This window comes from Miniopterus natalensis, chromosome 15, assembly GCF_054644295.1.
Source record: "Miniopterus natalensis isolate mMinNat1 chromosome 15, mMinNat1.hap1, whole genome shotgun sequence".
Taxonomy (NCBI): domain Eukaryota; kingdom Metazoa; phylum Chordata; class Mammalia; order Chiroptera; family Miniopteridae; genus Miniopterus; species Miniopterus natalensis.
In genome coordinates, this window is record NC_142095.1 from 40,747,502 (window position 1) to 40,772,466 (window position 24,965).

A 24,965-nucleotide genomic window follows, 5' to 3' on the forward strand; every position below is an offset into this window, starting at 1 on the left:
GAATTTCCATCTTGCAGAATCAAAGGAAAAAAATGATAAGCAGCACTAGATAGTTGTAGAAAGACACCAGCAGGAGTAAGTTAATAAGCTCACTGGTAATTTGTAAGGTTAGCATATTACTTTGTCTTAAAAGAGTTCTAGAGGAGTGTAAAGAATGGTGATGGGAACACTGAACTCGGTTCCTTGTGCATAATTGATGCAAAGCAAGTATCTGCTTACAGCAAAGCTGAGAGAAGGCAAAAGTGGCATGAAGCAGGGGCACCTGCAGGATTGGATTGAAATGCAGGTCCTGCCATTTACCAGCCAGGTGACCTTGGGGGTATTTGTTAACTTCTCTAAGCCTCAGTTTTTCCATCTTTAAAATGGGAGAAAAGCTTCCTACCTTATAATGTGGTGATGGATAAAACGAGAGGAAGTGTACATGAACTGCCTCCACTGGCTCTGGCACACAGTAGTTAATAGATGGAGGTCATTGCTCTTATATCTTTGGCTATGGGGGTAGTGGTCATGGTTATTGTTGTTGCCATTGTTATAATAATCATTATTTTGAAGAGACCAGGACATTAGTTTGTCAAATTTGATGAAATATGGGTAGATGTCTAGGGAAAGGCAAGATTCTTTGGAAGTCTTTATATTCTATTTATTCTTGGAATTTTGCTTTATATCCTAAGATTGGAACTCAGGATTCCCAGTCTTTAAAACCTGAGAACATTAAAAGACAGTTGTGACATGTTATCCCCTACTCTTAGCTCCTGACTAAACTGGGGAACATGAGATGCACTGTACCCTCTGCCCAGTTAATCTTTGTCCCTGTGTTCAGAGATAAAGGCCGGGAATGCACAGCCTGGATGTTAACCAGAGGAGCCTGGTAGCAGGGTCCGGCCTGGTGTGTGAGAGGGTGTTACTCTCCTAGGTGCCATGTTGGCCAGCTGTTCTTCCTGACATCAACTGGCTCACACTGCTGCAAGGCGACCAAAACCGTTGTCTTTAACACTGAAGCGCTTACTTTACAGAACAGATGTGCAAAACAAGTGCATTTTTCCTTTTCAGTCTGTGCAGGCAATAAGCATTATCAAGCAACAGATACTTGCCAGGTACTGTTTTATGTTCTGGGAAAATATAACAGGAAACGAGTCTTACTGGGGCAAGCCAAGTCTTACTCTGTAATTGCTGGCATAATTTCAGAATTGTTTCAAAAGTCACCCGAGTAGGAAGAGACAGAAGCAGTGATGGGGTGAAAGTTCTCATTTAGTAGATGAGGAAACCAAGGCCTCGTTGCTGGTGTGTGGAAAAGTCCTCTTGAAGCTGATGCTTCCCATCTTCATCAACTCTTTGCGGGGGGCGGGTACCAAATTACTTTATTTGAAGGAATAGTACAGATGAAAGACGTAAGTGGATGATTTGGTACAAGTTAGAGAAAACGTAAAGGTAACTCCAACACGCACGTACTGCTCTGGTGACCGGGGAAGACACCCCCGTGGCTATGGGAAGCCAGCCTAAGGCCTAGCTCTCATCACTGTCTCCCAGGGTGTGCTTGTCAAGAGATACTCTGCCAGGCTACTTTCAGGGGTCCCCAGCCTGTGCAAGTGGGTTACGTGGTCACCCAGTTCTTTGATGGATTTCACCTGCTCATTCAGGTAGTGAGTCTCAATGAAGTCACTCAGATAAGGGTCATTCTTGTCAGTGGCCAGTTTGTGCAAGTCCTATAGTGACTGATCCGCACTTTTTCCAAGTGTGACACACACTCTATTGCATTCAGCCCATTCTCCCAGTCGCCAGGTCTGGTTCTTTGATATCCTGAAGGAAGATTCGGCCACCTCGTTGGTTCTGCAACTTCATCAGTTTCTCAGCATGTTCCCTCTTCTCGTGAGACTGGTGAAGAAAATATTTGGCAAAGTTCTTCAAAGCCACATCATCGTGGTCCAAGTAGTAAGACACGGACAGGTAGATGTAGGAAGTTAGAGCTCCAGGTTGATCTGGCTGTTGCTGGTGGCCTCCGAGTCCTGGTGGGAGTCCTGGTGCACCGGGGAGTCCTGGTCATCACGGTGGGCAGGGGAGGAGAGGCAGCTTTGCGGCACTGGCGCAGTGGGGGGCCTTGGGGCGCCGAGGCCCTGCGAGGAGGTGTGGAAGGCTGCACCTGGGCGCTGGCCAGCGTGTGGGTCGAGCCCGGTTCCGTCCAAGCGCCGTTGCTGTAGCAGGAAACCATGGCTACTCTAGGCGGAAGACTGTGCTCATCAACTCTTTTGTGGCCCACAATGTTGAAACATTTTATCAACTTTCCTTCACTCTGCAAATAATTTGCTTGCCCCTTGATGGTGAGGCCTTGGAGAACTGTAAACTGTACTTAGCGTTAAACAGGTAGCTCCCCCGGGGAGCTCTGTCATTACTGAAATAGGAGAAATGTCTCTTACTGTATCATTGGGAACGGCTGCCCCTAACACAAATAGGTAGAGCCCATTTTATAACTTTGCTTTTTATTCATTTGCATCTCATTTGTATCCTGTGCTTGTTCTAGGCACTGGGAAAGAGCATATATGATTGTCCCTTCCTTCACGGAGCTCCGGTTCTAGAAGGAGAAACGGGCTGATGACTTAAGTGTGCTGGGAAAAGTATTTACTGCAACTGAGAAACTGAGAGGGCATTGAATCAGAAACACAGACACTGCTTCTGCCCCTGGTAAGGTGGCAGCTTTCATTGCTTTAGACTCAGGACTGTAACCAGATAAAGTGTGTGTGTAAAGCTGAAAGAACAATCTGACCCACATATACATGCGTCTGTCTTCTAGACTGCGAGGAGCTTGATTCCCCAAACCTCTTGCAAGAGACAATACATCTAATTGGAACTGTCACATCTTCATGGAGACATTAGGGTGACAGGTGTGGGTATTTAACAGCAAAGACGTTACAAAGATTGAGAAAAGGCCATTTGAAAGCAATTAGCCCTGGCTGGGCAGTTCAGTTGGTTAGAGTCTCATCCTGATACATCAAGGTTGCGGGTTCTATCCCTGGTTAGGGGACATGCCAGAGTCAATCAATGAATTGCATAAATAAGTGGAAGAACAAATCTATGCTTCCTTCTCTCTTTCCCTCTCCCCGCCCCTTCCTCTCTCTAAAATCAATAAATTTTTAAAAATTATATTTAAGCCCTAGCTGGTTTGGCTCAGTGGTTAGAGTGTTGGCCTGCAGACTGGAGGGTCCCAGGTTCGATGCCAGCCAAGGGCACGTACCTCCGTTGCGGGAGGCAACCAATCAATGTGTCTCTCTCACATCAGTGCCTCTCCCCCCACCCTTTCCACTCTCTCTGATAAGCAGTGGGGGAAAAATATCCTCAGGTGAGGATTAAAAAACCCCATTTATTTTAATTATATTAAAAAAAAGAAAACAAACAAAGTGGAACTTGGTGCAAAGGGAGTAGATACAAGTCAGATATCTGTTTCATAATCGTAACTCTACCAGTTGAGCAGCTTTGAGCAAGTTACTTAACTCCCCTGAGGCTCAATTTCATCAGCCTATAAAATAGGGGATAATCTCCCTTACCTGTTTGTCAGGGCTGGTGTGCTACATCAAGGGTTGGCAAATTATAGCCCACACACCAAATTCAGCATGCAACTGATTTTTAAAAATAAAGATTTATTGGAATAGAGTCATACCTGCTCATTAAAGGTTATATATTTCTGCTTTCTCACTACAACGGCAGATCCAGTAGTTGTGACAGAGACCCTATGGCCCACAATGCTAAAATATTTATCCACTAGCCCTTTACAGAAAAGGTTTGCTGCCCCCTGCGCTCATGGCTGTGAAGTCATGCTGTGCGATTACGAGTTCATTATAAAATTGAAATATGTGTCAGTTGATGGAGGCATATGGGAGAGATCTCTGCATTTTACAGGCAGAATAAGGAAGGCCATGATTTGCAAGATGTTAATACTCTATCCTGGAAGAAATCTCTCTCTTTATGTTTGGTGAAATGCGCACTTAACACAGGCGGCTGGGACTCCTCCAGGGGCAAAGGCTACAGCTGGCTTACAGGTCCTTGCAGTTGTTGCTGCTGTTGGGGAAGATGATGGGACTTGAAATATTTTCCTTTTTATGAAAAAACAAACCATGTTGTGAGTTTATGAGATGGGACTGGGCAGGGTTTCTGATTCAACCATGATTTCTAGAGCGCCTAGCAATGGGTCAGGCCTGAGTCTGGGTGCTGGGGACACAGTCCTTGCCCTTCCGGAGCACATTCTAGTCTTCAGATGTGTTCGTCAGGTCTCCAGGAAGACATCAGAAAGTGCACTGAAAACTCTACTGTTTTGCTTTGTTCCCTCTGAACTCTTCATTTTACATTATTGATTTTTGAATAGGTTATACATATACATGATAAATGACCAAAAGATTTTAAAAGGTAGACTGTGTAGAACAAGTCTCCCTTCTATTCTGACCCCGATGACCTAGTTTCCCAACTTAGATACAGCTGCTGTTACTGGTCTCATGTACATCCGTCCAGTGATGTTCTGTGTGGACCTACCTGTATATACATTCACGTATACATGTATATTTTTTCATTCCTTTCTCTAAGGTCCTCTGTCCTCCCTAACTTTTAATTTTTAAAAATTGCTATAGAAATTGTTAAACCTATAGAAAAGCTGAAGATTACCATGTAACCTTCACCTGGATTCACCACTGGTTAACATTTCACCATATTTGCTTTATTTCCCTCTCGTCTCCCCCCACAAACACACACATTATATTTTTCTTTCCTCAATTTTAAAAGTGAGGAGTAGATATCACTATCCTTCACCCCTCAATACTTCAGCAGACATCGCCTAAGAACAAGGTCGTTCTACGTGCAACAATAGCCGCGGCTTCATCATCACACTCCAGAATTGCGTCACCAATACAGTAACATTATCTAGTACCCCGTCCTTACTCAGGCTTCCCCAGTTGTCCTAACGATTTCCTTTATAGCTCAAAATAAAACCCAGGATCCTCTTGGGGATCCTTCATTACATGTAATTGTCATGCCTGTTGAGTTTTTTTGTGTTTTGTTTTGCTTTGTTTAAATATATCTTTATTGGTTGTTGAGTTTTTTTAAGCACTTGCCTGCTTTTGTTTCCTCTTCATCTTGACCCTCATTCTGGGTCCTCACGTTTCTTTTCCCCTTTACTTCTTTACCCTACTCTTGAGACAGAGTTTCAAGACTGTTGCTCTCTCAGCCCCTGCAGGTGCCAGCCAGCCTCAAAGAGCAGGATGGATCTTGATGTGGTTAACATGTTTGTGATCGCCGGCGGGACGCTGGCCATCCCAATCCTGGCATTTGTGGCCTCGTTTCTCCTGTGGCCTTCGGCACTGATAAGAATCTATTATTGGTAAGTTTTAACTTTATAATTGAAGTTTTCAAGGCTGTCATAATAACTTGTCCTTTTGGTTGCTCAACATTTTATCATGAAATATTTCAAACATACAGAAAAGCTGAAGGACATCCTCTTTTGAATGTTGGAAGTGTTCCCGAAGAAGTGGTGGTAGCCTCCCACCGGATAACTTCTTTCAGGTTCCTGAGAGCGTCTTTTCCCGGGAAGCCACCCCCACTCCCAGAGTCACCAATTCTTTAAGCAAGGTTGTGCGCATTTCTGGGAATTCCTTTGGTAGTTTCTTGGTCCTTGGATTCTGATCCAGTGATGGTCTGACAGGTGCGGTCATGTGCACTGATAAATGCATTAGGAAGAGCAGGACCTGGAGAAGGCAGATGGTGGGACAGAATGGTTTCAGATTTGTTTTAGAAGTGTTCATTAGTAAAGTGGCAGAAAGAAAAAGATGTTTCCAAACCTGTCATTCTTGAACCACCTTTGTGGCGCTTGCCTGGTCTGCACACGGTCTCTATCTTTACATTTTCTTTAGAGTAAGCCACTTTTTGTAGCTTAAATCAATTTATTTTAAGAGTAATAGAAATATCACTACCTTAAGTGGAAAACTTGCCATACTTGCCATACATAGTAAATTAATATAAGAAAGTAAAAAGCAGAGTGCCATTAAACAATGTTCTTAAATGCTAGCCTAGATACTGCTACCAACTTAAGGCTGTATCTCCTTTTTGGTATGAAGTCTAAGACGGGCGTGAAAGATGTAGCAGCCCCAACAGAGCCTTTCTCCTTGGAATCAGAAGCTCAGCAGTTAAAAAGGGAGTAGCTTTCTCATGATGTGCTTCAGAGACTTTTCATGCACAGTCCATTTACCAAATAAAATCACCCTTCCCACAGCCATGGTATGCGTCCCCTGGTGAGGGAGATACCGAAATAGACCTGGTTCCTCCTTGTACCGTAGAGAAGCACCCTGAGATTTCACCGGAGCTTCTGGGAGTTAGGAATACCTCCGGTGCACAGAGAGAAGAATGCAGGGAGGTTGGCCTGTGCCCTTTATCTGCCCTCCTTTCTGGCTCCCTTTTGTTTCATTAGAGCGTGGAATTTTCCGCCTGCCAGCCAGGCTCTGATCCTGAAAAGAAGCTAATTGAACAGGAGGGAGCTTTTCTTCTTTTACTCTCTCGCTTACTCTTGGGAGGTGGTGACCCCTTCAGAGGCTCACCCAGGACCCACCTCTGCATTGAGAAGCTGAGATGCCAGCTGTTTAAATGCCATTGTCCTTACAGCCCTAGCAGCAGGAGTGCTTTGGGGCAGAGGCTCCCATGTAGCCTGATGTGGAGAGGCCAGAGTTGTGTGCCCCATGTGTCCCTGCAGAGGCTCTGTGCACCTCCACACACAAATGCCATTTTTCTTAAGCGAGTCAAATTGAAATAGAGAGTGCAGTTCAGTGATGCGGCCCATCACCAAGGCTATGGCTGCGTGCAGTGGTGTGATTACACAAAGGCTGATTCCACACACCAGTGTGAAGCCAGCCTCCATGCTACACAGTCCACAGCCTCAGGTTGCTTGGGCTGTCAAGAGAGGCTTTCAGAGTCTGAGCTGCTGCTCTGGGCACTGGCCACGGCACCTCCAGCTGTGGTTCCATTGACTCATGGCGAAGCAAGCGTTTGGTGCCTCTTGCAGGAGCAGTCATAGCCCATATCCCTGTGGAAATGGCTTGGCCATGCTCCAGGGACACTTACAATCTGTGCACTTTTCTGTATGACTTATACTTCAATTAAAAGTTTCTCTAAAAAGTAACAATGAATGGCCCTGGCCAGTGTTGCTCAGTTAGTTGGGCATTGTCCCCCGCATAGGGAGGTCATGGGTTTGGTTCCCAGTCAGGGCACATGCCCAGGTTGTGGGCTTGATCCCCAGTAGGGGGCATGCAGGAGGCAGCCGATCCATGTTGCGCTCTCACATAGTAGTTTCTCTCTCTCCCTCTCCCTTCCTCTCTCTATAAACAATAAACTATTCTTTAAAAAAACAAACAAAAAACAATGAAAGATGTGGAGAAGTTGCACCCCTCCTATACTCTTAGTAGGAATGCAAAATGGTGTAGCTGCTTTGGAAAAGTCTGGCAGTTCCTTAAAAGGTTCTAAAAAAAAGCTATGAAATGACCCAGCAATTCCACTCCTAGGTATTTGCCTAAGAGAACTGAAAACATATATCCGAACAAAAACTTGTATGTGAATTTTCAAAGTGGCATTATTCACAGTAGCCAAAAAGTAGAAAAAAAACATGCCCATTGACTGATGAATAGATAAATACATGTGGCTTATCCATGTAATGAAATGATATTACATTCCTATTTAAGGAATTTAAAAAGGAATTAAGTACTGATACATTCTATAATATGGATAACTTGAAAACGTTATGCTAAGTGAAATAAGCCAAACGTAAAATGACAAATATCGTAGGATTCTACTTATATGAGGTACCTAGACTGGGCCAACTCAGAAGCAGAAACTAGAATAGAGATATCCAGGGCTAGGCACCAGGAAGGAATGTGGGGTTTGTGTGTAATGGATACAGAATTTCTATTTGGGATGATGATAAGTTCTGCAGGTGGATAGTTGTAATGGTTGATGTACAATACTGTGATTATACTTGATACCACTGAATTGTACACTTAAAATGGTTAAAATGGTAAATTTTATGTTATCTATATTTTACCACAATAAAAAACAAAAAATAAATGTATAAGTACTTTTCTTCAGAGGTTCCTGTAAACTAGAGAAGGCAACACTTGTAAAATAAAGGTCTGGGCCCTGGGAGCCTTTCTTAGTGAGGAACCCCATGGAGGTTGCTTTTTTGGGACTTCAGTGACGTCTGTCCCCGAAACAGGAGCAGTTCGGCTTTTGTACCAAGATTGTACATCTGTAAAAGATCTTGTTCCTGAGACATTTGTTCATCCCAATTTAATTCTTCTCTTTGTTTCTGCCCTGTACACTTGGAGCTATTTCTAATCTCTGCCTTTGTGACGTTTATGATCTAGAGGTAATTTATTCTCTATTATCCTTAAACCAAAGAAGCTGGGTTTGTTTTCCATCTGTGCCATTGATCTTTCATAATTTTTAACTGACCTGGTCAGCTTAAGGAGTCTTCTTCCTGCTCTTTCATTGAGAGGATCATTTGAAATTACGAAAATACTGGTTCTCCAGCTCCTGTTTCCAAAGCCCAGGTAAAGTTTTCCAGGGGATGTAGCAATTAAATGAAATACTTGCACTAGTACCCAGGAGCTCCACCTGGTAATGGAGAGTTCCTCAAGCCCTGAGCCTGGCTCTCAGGCTGCTCTTCCAGCCCCATCTCCCTTCACTCTGGGTTCAGGTCATGCTCAGTCACTCCCACACCCCTCCCTGTGCTGTTCACACCTCGTGGCACACCTTTCTGCATGGTCTCCAACTAATAGGTGTTGAGAATCCAGATGCCTAAGCAACCTCACCTTTTCTACAAGGTTCTTCCAGCTCTTCCTTGATCTCATACTGCACTTTGTGTTAGAGTTTTAGAGAATTTGAAGATTATAAAAAGATAACAGAGAAAATATAAATTATCCATAACCCCCAAATCATTTTCTTCAATGCTTCTGTTCTCACCACCTCATCTTTCCCCACCTCATCTGTGTATAGTTTGATTTTTTTTTTAACAGAATTGGAATCAATAGTATAAAAAAATTGGTTCCTCTGTTTTCATTTGATACCATGTCGTAAACATTTTCCTGTTATTAAACAGTCTTTGAAGACCTAATTTTTTTAAACTACATTTTTATTGATTTCAGAGAGAGGAAGGAAGAGGGAGAGCGAGAGATAGAAACATCAATGATGAGAGAGTCATTGATCAGCTGCCTCCTGCACGCCCCTGACTGGGAATTCAACCCACAACCTGGGCATGTGCCCTGACCGGGAATCAAACCCTGATGGCGTGGATCCTAGGTCAACGCTCAACCATTGAGCCACACCCGGCTCAAGCTTTTTTATATAATACTAGTAACTACCATTTATTGTATACTTACCATGTCCTGAGCATTGAACAAAATTTTGTATATGGATTATCTCACTTAATCTTTACCATATCCTCAGTAGAATGTAACATTTCCCCTTATTATAGATGAGATTCAAGGTCATATAGTCAATAAGTGAATGAGCTGGCATATGAATTAACAAGTTTGTATTATGGCACATGATTTAGAATTTTGAAACAAGCTTGCTTTGTCATAAGAAGGGCTTTAAGCTAGTAGTTTCTTTATAGTTTTAGTGTTTCAAATAGGCAATACATTCATTGAAAAGATACTCAAAGGAAAGTGATAAAAATCTCCTTCCACCTCTGTTGACTCTCCATCTACTTCTCACTGCATTGCCCACCTCCGTTCCAGATACTCATCTTAATAGTGTCTCATATATGCTCCCATGCTTTTTGTATGCAGATCCAAATAAATATGAATTTATATTCTCATCTTCCCTCACCTTATTTTGCACAAAGGGTTAAAAACAGTCAATTTAGACTATTTGCTTATGCAAGACTTGGCTACTGCTTTGGTGCAAAGTATACCACTGAGTGTATCTCTGATTGAATTAATTGTCTTTCATCTTGGAGAGATTCTTCATGCAGAGAGTTCAATTTATTTAGATGGTAATTTCGTATTGAAATCAATTTCAGGCCAAACTCCAGCACTGCCAAGTCTTATGTAACCAACAGAAGCTGAGCTTTCAACCAGCTGCCATATGTTGTAGCGAATAAAATCAGAGGACCGATGCAGATAGTTCTTAAAAAAACAAGTTCTTGCTCTCAAAATCTCTAGAAAAAAAAACATACATATTTTCTGGGGAGAGGCAGAATCCTGACCTTTACTGAGCTTATCCACTAGAGTGGAAACAATGTCTGTACAAAGCCAAATGTTTGTTACTATAACTTCTGCATCACAATTAAAATCCAAAGAGTTTTTTAAAAACTGTCAACTCCATCAAAATCCACTGCTTTAGAATCCACACCTTTAAAGACATAGTAACACTTAAATATGGTTAAGACTCAAATGAAGGGAATTTGGTTGGTTGGAAAGCTAATTAAACCTCCAGCTTGCTCAAATAGATTTACAAATAAGTAAGTTTGTGTTTTTTACAGAGGTCCAGTCCACTAGAATCACTAACATTGGACAGCTGTTAGGGTACTTAGAGTCCTGAGATCATAAGAAAGGCAGGCATCCCTTGGACAGTCTTCTGGTGTCCTTTCTTCCCAGAGATTGGTGAGTGTGTGGAATGATACCACCACCAGCAATTGCAGCCTTGATGAGAGTCTAATTCTTCATCTCCACGAAGAGCAAGTTGCAAGTGGTGCTACCTTTAAGTCTTTTGATGCTTTTACTGCCAATTGAAGTGCCTCTGCAGGGAGGTGCTTACTCCAGGATGTCGGTGCTGTACACAGCGCAGTTGTGCCCACGTGTCCGTGGCTGCTCACCGCAGATTTCAGGTGTCGATGAACATGGCCCACCAGGCCGCAAGCTGACTCTCTGAGAGAGGAAACCAGGGTGGTCTTGGCCTTTCGGAGTCCTTCCCAGCCTTACCCCCAGCCATTTCAAATTCTGCAGAAGCTCAAGCGATCCAGGCAGAATGAGGGCTAGTCAGACACCCAGTGAGATCCCACCGCCCACTCCTGCTCTGCACTGCTAGAAATATGTATTATAAGAGGTTATTTCGTGTCATGCTTCTTAAGAAAATACCCATTATCCCCTTCCTGGTTTAGAGGGATTATGTGGTCACACACATACCACAACATCCATTTAGGGTGCTTTCTTGGAATTCTTTCCCATAGGGCTCCTTGAGGGTGAAGCTCTGGGGGACTCCAGAGTTACACGGAGGAGGAGAGCCAAGTGTTGGTCTTGCCTCGAAGTGAGACCGTAGCGAGGACCTGTGCCCTTCCCAAAGCTACTTCTCTGGAGCTTGCTGATTTGGCTTGGCCTGTGTTTCCTTCCCAGGTACTGGCGGCGGGCGCTGGGCATGCAGGTCCGCTATGTGCGGCATGAAGACTATCAGTTCTGCTACTCCTTCCGCGGCAGGCCCGGGCACAGACCTTCCCTCCTCATGCTCCACGGGTTCTCCGCGCACAAGGACATGTGGCTCAGCTTGGTCAAGGTGTGGTAAAGGGTTTCCACTTGGACATACTGTCCTCAGCAATGGTAGAAAGCAAAGGGAGCCCAGAACTGTGGCTCAAATATCATAAAACCAGTGTAATATATTGGTTTTATGAGACAAAATTTGAGTTGAATGTTATTTGTAAAATCTGTGCCTTAGAAGTCATTTCACCTTATGAGTATTTTTTAGGAAAGGTTCCTGACACTCAGCTTCATCTCAGAACTCTCATTGTCAAGATCAGGCTTTCAAAAAAAATCATTGGTTCTTTTACACTCCATGTTTTTTTTCTTTCTGAAGCCCCCTTCCCTCCTTTTTCTGTTCTTGCTTTTCTCCCTTCTCTTTCTTAGCCATTTAGAAAAACAGTCTTGATCTGGCACCTTTCTGGGATAGTTTTCCAAATCGCTCGCTCTCTGTGCTGGTTTACTCGGGTGTGGCAACTTGCTCTACTTGGTGAGCATGGCCAGCTGGAGGATGCCGGGGCTGGGAGAGGTCTGTGAGGGGAGCACCCCAGGCTCCCACCTCAAGCAGGACCATTCCTGAGTGATCTCAAGGGTGATGGACAGCAGGAGGAAGAGGCCCCCGCACCCTCTAGTTGCTTGTGCTCTTATTTCCAGATTCCACTATGAGGACAGTCACCCTCATGCTTTAGTGACCCTCTCACTTCCTCTCCCCACTTCCAATAAGCATCTTTCATATAATTGGGTATTTGTTGATAACTGATGTTTCTCATGTCCTGGTGAAAAGCAGCACATGTTTAAACGGAATAAAGTGGATTATTATTAGGATAATAATCACCTCAGGAATTAGACCTTAATGCCAAAAAGAAAAAGAAAAAGTTGAAACCAGAATCAGGGTGATCAGACATGGTTCTTAAAGAAAGCCTTGCTCCCGCGGGCTCCAGAGCTGGCCAGGGCTCCAGGAGAACAGAATCATCCCTTCTAGTGTCCAGGTCAGTGGCTGGATGACGGGGTAAGTGTGGAAGGGGTGGGGGAGAGGAGGAGGAAGTATACCTGTCAGCTGGTGTCAAAAGTGAGAGATGCAGAACGCCTGCCCGGACCTTTGTCTCTTTTCCAGTGCTCCTCCTAGCCCCCTTCCATCTATGTGTTTATTAGTCTTTGAGGTGGCCTCTGCTCCCTGTGAGGCCACTGGCAATGCTTATTCCCATCAGATGTTACTAGGGTAAAACTCTGGGTGGCCTAGGCCCATATATCCCCAGGGCTGGCTATCCAGGTTACCTGGTAAGTAGGTACAACCTACCCAGAAAAGTGGGCTGGCCTTTTCTGCGTACCACATACTGACTCTGGGCCTGTATGTCCTCAGTTCCTTCCAAAGAACCTGCACTTGGTCTGTGTGGACATGCCAGGACATGAGGGCACCACCCGCTCCTCCCTGGATGACCTCTCCATAGACGGGCAAGTCAAGAGGATACACCAGGTAAGTGGGGCTCACCGAAAATTGTCCAGTGTGTGGGTCTTGTCCATCATTGCATGCCCAAGCCTGGAGAGCAGGCAGGAGAGTCCCATACTGACTCGTAAGGAGTCTCCGATCAAGGAGCATCCTGTCAAGTAATTGCAAACGCAGTGGCTCCCGAGTGGTATCCTTGGTCCGCTGTGGGGGCCCAGGGCTTATTGCGGACTGTTCTCCTCTAAGCTTGTTGCAGTTGTTTGGGGAGAAATATGATGATCTGGGCATTTGCTCAGCTCTTTGAAAAAGGAGTTTAGTATTTCTCAAGACTATTTGCCCGGAGTCCAATTTTCCTCTTACCAGCTGTGTCAGGACAGTGCCTAGTTGTGGAGAACGGGGAGGGTGCCCTTTGTATTTTATTCTCTTGGCATCTACCTTCAGCCCCCCTCTGGCTAGGCTTTCGAGGTCATGGGGCTCGTGGACCAGTTCAGAATTCAGCAGTCCACAGTTTCAAGTTGACATTAGTGTTTTCCCCAGACAAGGATATTTACGTAGTGTGCATCTGCCTCCACCTTTAAACTATGTGTTTTGACGAGGTCAGGAACCTGTCTCTTTGGCTCTTTCCTGTGTATTCTGCAGTTTACCATACTTCCTTGTCCATAACAGATATCCAATTAATATTTTTTAAGTAAACAGTTATCTAAAACATCAGTGGTTGGCCGGTTGGATGCATAGCTAGTTGGATGGGTGGTTGGATGAATGGTTGGATGGTTGAATAGATAGATGGGTGGGTGGGTAGTTATATGAATGGATGGTTGGATGGATGAGAGGGGCTTTAAATTAGGGCAAGAGTCAGCAGACCATGGCCCATGGGCTATATTTGGCCTGCTGTCTATTTTTGTAAGTGAAGTTCTGTTGGAACTAATCCATGCTCGTTCACTTACATATTGTCTTAGTTGCTTTTGTGCAGCAACAGCAGAGTTGAGTAATTGTGACTGAAGTCACAAAACAGAAACTATTTACTCTCAGGACCTTATAGAAAAGTTTGCTGACTCATGAATTAGGAGAATCTTTGTTGGTTTTGTACTCAGAAATGACCCCTCAATCACTTGTGCCAGGTAACAGTAACTACATGCCTGCCTCGGGGCTCATCTGGATAATGGATCCAGTAGAGGTGAGACCCCCTTTCATTAATAGGCCTTTTCATTTGTCCCCATAGGCAATAGAGGTTTTTTGCTCTGTCATCACCACTGTCGCTGTCTACAGCTGTATAACCAAGCCCCCTTCTCATTTTCTTTCCCAGTTTGTGGAATGCCTCAAGCTGAACAAAAAACCGTTCCACCTGATAGGTACCTCCATGGGTGGCAACATAGCTGGGGTGTACGCTGCTTACTACCCATCGGATGTCGGCAGCCTGTCTCTCGTCTGCCCCGCTGGTGAGTTAGCAGGCTAAAATGTCCCCATGAACGAGTGGAGCACGGCAGGGTCTGAATCTCTGAAGGAACAAGTGGCAGTATCTGCTCCGATTGGTTTTTAGAATCATCTTTTGGTGCATCCTTCAGAGATATGCAACACTTTTGTGATTAACTAACCAAACACTAGTTGTCTAGCTATAATCCTAACCACACTGACTTTTAAATTGTAGAGCCAGCCTTGTTCCACAAAAATGTTGTGGTTAATTAAAATGTGTTTAGTACTTTGCAGCACATAAATACTTTGAAATATAATTATAATATCCAATATTTATGGAGTTCTTTTGAGCTAAGCTTTTGATATGGAGTTAATTCTCACCATCATCATAACCTTATGAGGTGAAGGTACTATTATTATACCTCTCCTCTTTTTTGCTGAAAACTCAGAGATCTTTATTCATTACTAGATCTTTTTTTCCCCTTAATATATCTTTATTGATTTCAGAGAGAAAGGAGAGAGAGATAGAAACATCAGTGATGAGAGAGTCATTGATTGGCTGCCTCCTGCATGCCCCCGACTGGGGATCGAGCCCGCAACCCCAGCATGTGCCCTGACCAGGAATCAAACCTCGGTCTCCTGGATCCTAGGTCGATGCTCAACTACTGAGCCACACTGGCCAGATAAGCTGTGGCTTTTTGGAAGTTCTTTTGTATTCACTACCTCCTGTATGTGACTCATGTCCACTACCTCCTTTATCCACTAGAACCCAACCTTGAGTCAAACATGTATACCTTCTACTAAAATATAACTAAATTGACCTTTGAAATCTTTCAGTCACTCTGAAAGTAAATAGTTCCAGGTCTGTTAAGGACATTGAAATCGAAGTCAAGCTCCCAATGGGGTTTCTTTTCTTTTCTTCCCAAGTACCATGTCTGAAATCATTTGGTCTTTTAAAAATAAAGTTTGAGGATTGGCGAAGCAGCCCCTATGGAATGTTATTAGATTTTAAGTCATTTATGAAAGGTCAGATCTAACTGGCTTTTTGGAGTGTATGTTCATTTGCTCAAAGAGTATTACACCTGAGTTTCCATTGGAAATTTAAAATTGTTTGTATGTGAAAATGGAAAGATGAACTTTTTTTACTTTGAAAGAATTTTAAGATTGCAGAAATGTTGCAAAGACAGTACAGAGTTCCATCTACCCTTCATGCAGTTTCCCCCATTGTTAACAGCTCACATTACCACAAGTATATTTGTTACCACTAAGAGACCAACATTGGTGCATTACTATTAACTAAACTCCAAGCTTTGTTTGGATGTCACTAGTTTTTCTACTAATGTCCTTTTTCTGTTCCAGGATCCAATGAAAGATACCACATGACATTTAGTCTAGGATTATTTTTGAACTGAAAGGAAATAGATCATGCAGTCTGTACTCATGGCATTGTGAAAATCACACGGTGCCCATGGTGGATTTAAAGGAGTTACTGAATATAGGAGGTTTATAAAGTGTGGATTTCTGTAGCCTTGCGTTGATGCCATTGCCTTTCTTTCTAAAATCTAGTTCTTCAGCTAAGTTAATCACCTAGAGATTTGCTCAGTGTTGGAAGTGAAAATTAGTTTTTCCTTCCTATATACATCAGCTGTGTAAAGTCTCTCATGTCATGCTCCAAGGTGCAGGAAATAATGGTCCATCTCAAAGCTTCTCATTCTCAGCAGTCACCTGGTGCTCTTCTGTGCAGAGGGCAGCCACTGGCCCAATGTGGAGCGTGGCTCAGAATAGGACTTGCTCTCACTGTATTTGTATAGTGACCATACTGACCCCAAATTAGAGATTACTAAGAGGGTCCAGGCCAAGGGGAGTGGTAGTCAGTCCCTCCCATTCTCTGTTTTCTTCCTATCATGCATTTTGTGAGATCTCTCAACAGCACAGTTGTGAAAGGGGCTCAGGCGAGTTGTCTTCTAGACTAATGCTTTTTAAATCTATCATATAGATAAATCTCCTGACCACTGTTCAAGTGCAGATTCTGATTGAGCAGACTTAGGGAAGGGCTGAGCTTCTGTATTTCTTATGGGCTCCCAGTGCTGCTGGTCCATGGACCAACAGTTTGAGTCACCAATCCCTAAATTATCTCGAAGGATTTTTTTCTATGTTTTTCTTCAGAGTGCAGTTTTGACTTTGAGCAAGGATGGCAGTACCAATTAAAAAGGAATCTGGCCCTGGCTGGGTGGCTGGGTTGGTTGGAGCACCATCCCTTACATCAAAATGTTGTGGGTTTGATCCCCATTGTGGGTGCATACAGGAAGCAACCGATCTCTCTCTGTCTCTCTCCCCCCCCCTTCCATCCCTTTCTCTAAAATCAATAAAAACATATCCTTGGGTGAGTATTAAAAAAATAAATTAATAAAATAAAAAACGATCTGGTGAAAAACACCTGAAACATATTAGCCCTGGGCTAATACTAGAAGTTCCCTATACAAAATGGGGGCTGGTAAGAAGGTAGATGAATTGCCAAGCTGTTTTGGTTTGAATCCCACAGGCCTGAAGTACTCAAGTGATAATCAATTCATAAAACGGCTCAAAGAACTGCAGGGCTCAGCCACCATGGAGAAGATCCCCCTGATCCCGTCCACCCCAGAAGAGATGAGTGAGATGCTCCAGCTCTGCTCCTACGTCCGCTTCAAGGTGCCCCAGCAGGTAATGTGACCTCAGCAGCAAGATGCCTGCCTTCTGCCAGAGGCTCGGGTGGCCAGGACAGCTTCCTTCATGCGTCCCTCCTCCCTGAACTTATCTATTTATTCATGCAACAAGTATCCATACAGTGTCTGTGACATGTCAGGCACTTTGTTTGGGCACAGTGGTCAATAAGACAGAAGAGATTCCTGGGTGGACACAGGCTCGTGGAGAGGCAGAGAATTAACAAGTAAAATTCTTACAAATTATAGTACATTTTCCAGGGGAAATGAAGATGGTGCAGTGAATAAAAACAGAGAGGCAGCAACAGATTTGATAAGCCTCTCTGAGCATGTTCAGAGCTAGAGAAGACATAGGCAAGTTCAAGACTAGAGCCTGGGGTGACTAGAGCCTGGAGGATGAGGGAAAGAAGGCAGCAGATAAGGTTGGAAAGGGAGGCAGGGGCAAAATCAGAGATTCTCAATTTTTTTAAAATCTCAGGACCACTTTATACTCTCAAAAATTATTGAGAACTCCAAGGAGCTTTTGTTTGTGAACATTATAACTATGGATATTTACCATATTAGAAATGAAAACTCAGCCCGGCCGGTGTTGCTCAGTGGTTGAGCGTTGACCCACGCACCAGGAGGTCACTGGTTCCATTCCCGGTCAGGGCACATGCCTGCGTTGCGGGCTCGGTCCCCAGTGAGGGGCATGCAGGAGGCAGCTGATCGATGTTGATGTTTCTCTCTCATCGATGTTTCTATCTCTCCCTTCTCCCTCTCCCTTCCTCTCTCTGTAAAAATCAATAAAAACATATTTTTTTAAAAAAAGAAATTAAAACTCAGAAAAACTTAAAACACAAGAATATAGATGCACTCATTTCATTAGCCAACAGAATGACATTATCCCTTGTTATATAGGCTCTAAAAAAGTCTGCCTTTGAGAGAAAGCAAAAAAGGCAAATAATATTTAGTATTATTATGAAAATAGTCTGACATCATGGATTCCCATGATCCACTTTGAGAACCACTGGGCTAAGTCTTGTAGCACCTTATAGGTTATGGGAAGGTGTCTGGGGTGGTTCTAAGTAAGATAGGAGAACCCCTGAAGGATTGCAGGGGAGTATAGGACAGAAGCAGGGAAAGCCATTAGGGTGCTGCTGTGGCTTGGAGGTGGTGGCAGTGTGGACTAGCGCGGTAGAAGTGGAGGCAGGAGATCTGAGATGCTTTGGGAGGAAGAACAGAGAGGACTTACTGGGAAATTGGAAGTGGAAAATGAGGGAAGGTGAGGAGTCCCAGGTGACTCCTGGTACTTGAGTTGGATGAAGGCAGCATTTTCTGAATAGGAGAAGGAGAGGGAAGGTGCATTTAGGGGACAAGGTAACAGCTCCATTTTGGGTGTGTTAAGGTCAAGCTGCCTGTGAGGCCTCCAAGTGCAGATGTCAAGTAGACAGTTGGATATACAAGTGTCACTGAGCGAAGTCTGGTCTGGAGCTAGACAGAGCCACCAGCCAATGATTACACTGAAGGACCTGGGTCTGCATGAGGTCATCTAGGGAAAGAGTGGAAAACCAAGAAAGGAGAGCCCATGGCTGAGGCTTCATAACAGCAAATCATCTCCTTCTTCTGTAGGAGCTGGACCCTGCCTCGGTGGGGTGGGTCCTCCCAGCAGGTGAGAGAATGGGCTCTATGCAGAGGTTGTGAGCATGACTCAGTTAATATGTGTGTCCCGTCTCTGAGGAAGCACCAGAATCTGATTCAATGGTATATTTTACTCCTGAAATCTTTTTTAGTCGTGAAGCTGCACTGATCCCCTCCCAGCACTGATCTTTTCCCAGAATAGAGTGGCCACACAGTTTTAGAAAATTCCAAGTTTTGACCTGTCAGGCATATGAAAACACCAGGAGAAAATAAATGGCAGCTCCAAAGTCTTTCCCTCCTAGGAGAGAAGGAGCACCCAAGCATCCAATGTTATGATGGTCTGTCTGTCTGTATTCCACTCTAAGCTCTGTAAGCAGGGACTTTGTCCTAGTTTAGAGCTCTATCCCCAGTCTTATGCACAGTACTTGCATGAAGTAGGTCCTAGGTTTAGATTGGATGGACTGATGGATGCAAGAATGTCTGGATAATGCAGGGATGAAGAATGGATATGTGGGTAGATGCAGGATAGATGGATGCATGAAATGATGCATGTACATGCGTAGATGATTTAGGATGCAGGCTAGATGGATGGCGGAATGCTTGGTTGGCTGGAAAGGAGGATGCCTGGAGAATGCAGGGATGGAAAATAGACAGACTGGTGAATGCAGATAGATTAATGCATGGTTAGACATATGCATATATGATTCAGAGATGCAGGATGGATGAATATAGAGGTGAAGGGTGGGAGGGTGGGTGGGTGGATGGATGGATGCAAGATGGATATGATGCATGGGCGCAGAATAGAGAGAACAAAGAAAACGTCTGGTGCTAAGCACAGTGTGTTGGGCAGCTTGCCATTGGTCTCACCTCTGGACTTCCCCTTCTAGTGTTGCTTAGATCCTAGTCCTGCTCCAGAGGGTCAGTTTAGTCCAAAGTAGTTCTGGCTGATTTTCCCACTTCAGTCCATGCACTGGACTCATGAGGGTGCGTTTAAGTGGTTCAGACCATTCCCAGGTAGATGAGAGGAGTGGTGGCTGCTAGTGTGAACCTAGGACCCTACGTTGAGCCCTGAGGCAGGAGGAAGAGGACTGTGTTCCTTCTGGCCACAGCACCTCTCTGGCTTAGTGTCTGGGCCAAGAGTCCACAGTTGCTATGGCCTTCACGGACCTCAGCAGGGAAGGCAAAACAATGTCAAGTAATAAACAAGGGACTCTTGCCCAGCCTGCGTGGCTCAGAGGTTGAGCATCGTTCTATGATCCAGGAGATCATGACTCGATTCCCAGTCAGGGCACATGACCGGGTGCAGACTCAATACACAGCAGGGGGTGTGCAGAAGGGAGCTGATCAATGACTTTCTCATCACTGATGTTTTCTATCTCTCCCTCTCCCTTCCTCTCTCTGGAATCAGTAAAATAATAATAATAATGATAAAATAAAAATAAAAATAATAAAGTAAAATAATAAAATAAAATTAAAAAAACACAAAGGACTCTGGAACCCTTCCCAGATTTTCCCAATAGCTTATTTCTTTATTGTTTAAGAGGCTTATCATCCCCAACAGTTTAATTTTTTTAAATAAACATTATTCTGCATTTGGATTATTGAGCAGTTACTTAATATTGTGCTATATCATGGGAATTTAGAGGACCAGACCTTAAAAACCTTGACAGTGGCCTGAATGTCTGGACTTCCATTTCCTTCACTGTCCCAGAGCCATGAGGAGCCTGAGGAATGAATCTTCTCTTGCCTTCTAACTGTGGATTGTTTATCCTCAGATCCTGCAAGGCCTCGTCGATGTCCGCATCCCTCATAACAACTTCTACCGAAAGCGTGAGTAGTGGTGCTTTAAGCTTTGACCTGTGACAAGTGAAGCTTTATGGGTGGCTGGCTTTAAGTTCTTACATTCAGAGTCTGTGTTCTTGAGCCCCTGAGAGAGGAAGTGTGGCTTGAACTCAATGACTGTTCTATGCTTTATGGTGGTGCCCATGGGCACAGCTCAGCTTTCGCTTACTTTGCTTTCCTTTTCTAAAAAGTGTTTTTGGAAATCGTCAATGAGAAGTCGAGATACACCCTCCATCAGAACATGGACAAGATCAAGGCCCCCACACAGATCATCTGGGGGAAACAGGACCAGGTATGTAGCATGTCCCTGGGGCCACATGTGCCAGTTACACCAGCCTCTGAGGAAAAGCAGCTAGCCGTTTATAAAGTCAGCCTGGCCCTAGCCAGCTTCGCTCAGTGGTTGGAGCATTGGCCTGCGGACCAAAGGGTCCTGGGTTCGATTCCGGCCAAGGGCACGTACCTCAGTTGCAGGTTCGGCCCCAGTCAGGACTCAAGCAGGAGGCAGCCAATCAATGTGTCTCTCTCATATTGATGTTTCTTTCTCTCTCACTCTCTTCCTTCCACTGTCCCTGAAAAAGCAATGGAAAAATATCCTCAGGTGAGGAAAATAAATAAATAAATAAAGTCAGCCTAGCTGGCTGATTTCTGACACCAGAACAAGGTGGGACATACCAGGTCAGGTGCCAGTATTCATGGCAGCATCTTACTGTGAGTTGAGAGCAAAAACATTGGTCTTTTAAAATGAAAGACAATTATAAATGATTTTTACAAATTATTTTTATCAAAGCCATATAGTCCCATAGTTCAAAAAACTTCAGAGGCTACAAAAAAGTTTAAAATGAAAATCCCAGATCCCAATTTCTATTTCCTTGAGGCAACACATACTGTCCTGTGTATATTTGTGAAATTTTCTAAGGCAGGAATTGGCAAACATTTTCTGTAAAGGACCAGATAGTAAAATTTTCAACTTTGTGGGCCATACAATCTGTCACAACTACTCAATTCTGCTGTCGTTGTGTCAGAGTAGCCACAGACAACATGCAGACCAGTAGTGGGCAGAGTCCCAGGGGCCTTTATCGACAAAGCCAGCAACCAGTGTCTGCAGGCTCCTGGTCTCTCAGCATGCTCACATATGCACAGAGAAGTTTTATCTAAGTTTTTCAAAGATGCTATATACATATTTGAGTTTTTTAAACATGCTACATACACAGTTTTGTGCCTTCATATTTGTAAGAAATATATATCTTGGAAATCATTTCATGTCAGCCCATACGGATCTGCTCATTCAATTTTTTAAAATATTTTGAAATAATTTCTAATTTACAAAAAAATTGTAAGAATAGTACAGAGTACTCCTGTATACACTTTACCTAAATTCTTCCATTTTTACCTGCTTTATTGAGGTAGGATTTACATACCATAAAGTTCACCTCGGTGTAGGGCTCTCTGTCACTCCCAGAAGTTTCCTCCTGACCATCTGCAGTTCATCTCTGCCCTCACCCCAGCCCCCACAACCACTGATCTGTTTTCTGTTTCTATAGTTTTGCTTTTTCTAGAATTTTTATATAATTGTTACCATATAATTTGTAATCTTTTGCATCTGACTTCTTCCACTTAAGCACATTTTTGAGGTTCACCCATGTTGCATGTATCAATAGTTCCTTTTTATTGCTCAGTGTCATTCCATGGTATCTGTTACCACATTTTATTCATTACTAGTGTTTTAACATTTGTCACGCTGGCTCTGTCATTCTCATCTATCCATTCAGAAGTATATATTTTTGGACCATTAGGAGTAGATTGCTTACATCATGTTCCTTTACCCTCAATACTTCAGGGTGTATTTACTGAGAACAAAAACATTGTCTCGCATAACCACAGTACATCATCACATTCAGGAAATTTAACATGGATGAGGTACTTTAATCTATGATCCATATTCCAAATTCAACAGTCATTTCAGTAATGTCCTACTCAGAAGCCCCCTCTTCCTCCTTTTGGCCCCTGAACCAGGATTTAATCCAGGGTCACATACCACATGGCATGTCTCTGTAGTCTCCTTTAACATGAAATGATCCCTCAGTCTGCCTTTGTCATTCATGATGCCAAGATATTTAAGAGTACAGGCCAGTTATTTTATGAAATATTCCTCAATTTGAGTTTGTTTGCTGAGCCCTCATGATTACATTCAGGTTGTATTATACTCCCTGGCTGAAATATCATGTGACTTATAAACATTACATCCTCAGACAACAGGGTGTTGTCTGATTTCTTCATTGTAGATTTACCATTTCTCCCCTTGTAACCAATAAGCAGTCTGTGGGAAGACACTTTGGGACTGTGCAGATATCCTGCGCTTCATCAAACATTCCCTCTACATTTCCATCCATGAGTGAGTCTTGCCCAAAGCAACGCTTTACGTTCTTTTTAAGAGCTGCATAGGGTTCCATTATACGGTTCTGCTGTAATGTTTTTAATTAGTGTCCTTCTGACTGTCATTTATGTCATTTCCAGCTTTTTGCTATTAAACAAACATTGGTGGGCACCATTATACATGTGTTTGTGGAGTTTGAGAGCGTATCTGAAGGGTAAATTCTTAGACGTAGAATCACTGGGTCAGAGGGCATGTGCATGTTTTAATTTTAACAGGTTTTGTCAGATGGCTCTGTGTTCATTTGCTAGGGCTGCCATAACAAAGCACCATAACCTGGGTGGCTTAAACAATAGAAATTGTCTCACAGTTCTGGAAGCTAGAAGTCTGAAGTCAAGGTGTGAGCAGATTGGTTCCTTCCGGGAGATGTGAAAGGGAGTCTGTTTCATGCCTCTCCCCCAGCTTCTGGTGGTTTTCTGGCAATCTTTGGTGTCCCTTGGCTTATAGATGTCTTTCCCAGATTTCTACCTTCATCCTCACCTGGCATTCCCCCGTTCCTGTGTGTCTCTGTGTTTAAATTTCCCCTTTTTGTAAGGATGCAGGTCATGTTGGATTAGGGGCCCACTCTGCTCCAGTATCACCTCATCTTAACGAATTACATCTGCAATGACCCCATTTCCAAATAAAGTCATATTTGAAGTACTGGTGCTTAGAACTGCAGCATGTGAATTTGGGGAAGATATAATCAACCCATAATAAACCCTCCAGAGAAATACTTATACCCAGTCGCTCCTTTTGTGTTTGCAACTGATCTATAGAAATCGTATCTTACTGAAAGTTCTTCTAAAGTTTAAAGAAGGGGAGGTGGTGAGAAATGGAGCCCTTACAAGGCCATAGGCAGACAGCATTACAGTGTCTATTAAAGGGTCTGCTGGAGTTTTTGCTGTTGAATGTCGTTGAGAAAAGGATATTAGAGAAAAGCTGTCCCTGTTGAGACAGTTTCTCTAAGGACCCCAAGGTGAAAGCCACTACTGTGAGCCCTGCCGGGCCGGTAGCACATCCCAGCTGTGTCTGCTGATGACAGCAGGAAGTCAGGCTGCAGCCACACAGGCTCGCAACTGTGTGGGATGGCCCAGGAAGAAGCGGGGAAGCCAGCCCCTGCCCAGTGCGTGAGGAGGGGCGAGGGCATCCGCAGAGAGCGGCCACCTCAAGTCAGCCAGGTGTGGTGAGGGACACACAGCACAGAATGAGCATGTGGGGAGGGGAAGGGCTCGTGCTCCCTTCCGCAGCGGCCAGGACCCTGAAAGCAGCTTTGTGTGTCTGAGGGAGAGCGGAACTCAGGCTGGGCCAGCAGGGACTCATTCGCTTCAGAAGTCAGAGTCAGAACAAGGAAGGCCTTTCTTCATTCTAAAAATCCCAAAGGTGATTCTGGGTCCTCAGGGACCAACAGGGAGAGAAAGGTGAGAACCTGTCACCTGCACAGACACGGCAGAGACACTGCAGAAACTAGATCACTAGCCTTGGAGTCCGAAAGTCTAGAGTCCAGCCCTGCTTTGCCCTTTATTAGCCTGTGACCTTGAGCAAGTCACTCAGCTGCTCTAAATCAGAGGCCTCTCTTCTGCTGGGGTGATTGTGAAGCTCAAGTGAGACAACATACAGGATGGGGTATAAGTAGGCTTATGTTGTTCATATGGAAAATAATGCAATAATTAACAAATAATAATACAAGAATAAACTGTTCCGTGTACTCACAACTGTAAACCTACTTTTGCCCCACCCTGTGTATGAAGGTGATCTGGAGCCGGTTATCAAAAATAAATTATTTATTATTTATGTCCTTTGCCTCTGATAGCTTGCTTTTCTGCCCAAGGTCCAGAATTGCCTCCAGGACTCTTAAGTCCATTTGGTATTGGAAAAGGAGCCTGACATTCACTGGGCCTGCTATAAATATAACCAGATCCTATGTGTTCTATGCTCCATCCTGAAGGCAGAGGCCAAATAGCTGAGGCTTCGGGGCCCTTTATTTCATGGCCTTTTGCTTTCCAAGCTGTCTGTCTTTTTTCCTGCTCTGCCATCAACTTTTGGTGTCAGACAAGCCCTCTGCCAGCTTG

The 24,965-nt window shown here is 43.9% G+C and overlaps 1 protein-coding gene and 1 pseudogene across 3 annotated transcripts in view; one reads left to right on the plus strand and one right to left on the minus strand.

Annotated features, from left to right (window-relative positions):
- The window catches only part of ABHD6 (abhydrolase domain containing 6, acylglycerol lipase), a 43,406-nt gene that overhangs the window by 16,169 nt on the left and 2,272 nt on the right, over positions 1-24,965 (plus strand). Inside the window, exons 2-9 of one of the 3 annotated variants that reach the window (XM_016205523.2) lie at positions 2,516-2,676; positions 5,204-5,356; positions 11,352-11,508; positions 12,829-12,942; positions 14,216-14,348; positions 16,865-17,022; positions 20,417-20,471; positions 20,675-21,035. In XM_016205523.2, the coding sequence (XP_016061009.2) occupies positions 5,238-5,356; positions 11,352-11,508; positions 12,829-12,942; positions 14,216-14,348; positions 16,865-17,022; positions 20,417-20,471; positions 20,675-21,015 (1,077 nt within the window). In that variant the 5' untranslated portion in view covers positions 2,516-2,676; positions 5,204-5,237 and the 3' untranslated portion in view covers positions 21,016-21,035. Of the gene's footprint in view, positions 1-2,515; positions 2,677-5,203; positions 5,357-11,351; positions 11,509-12,828; positions 12,943-14,215; positions 14,349-16,864; positions 17,023-20,416; positions 20,472-20,674; positions 21,036-24,965 lie in introns of those variants that run through there. The other 2 variants (XM_087825052.1, XM_087825050.1) reach the window with 2 other exon arrangements.
- Positions 1,504-2,770, minus strand: LOC107531447 (ferritin heavy chain pseudogene; annotated as a pseudogene).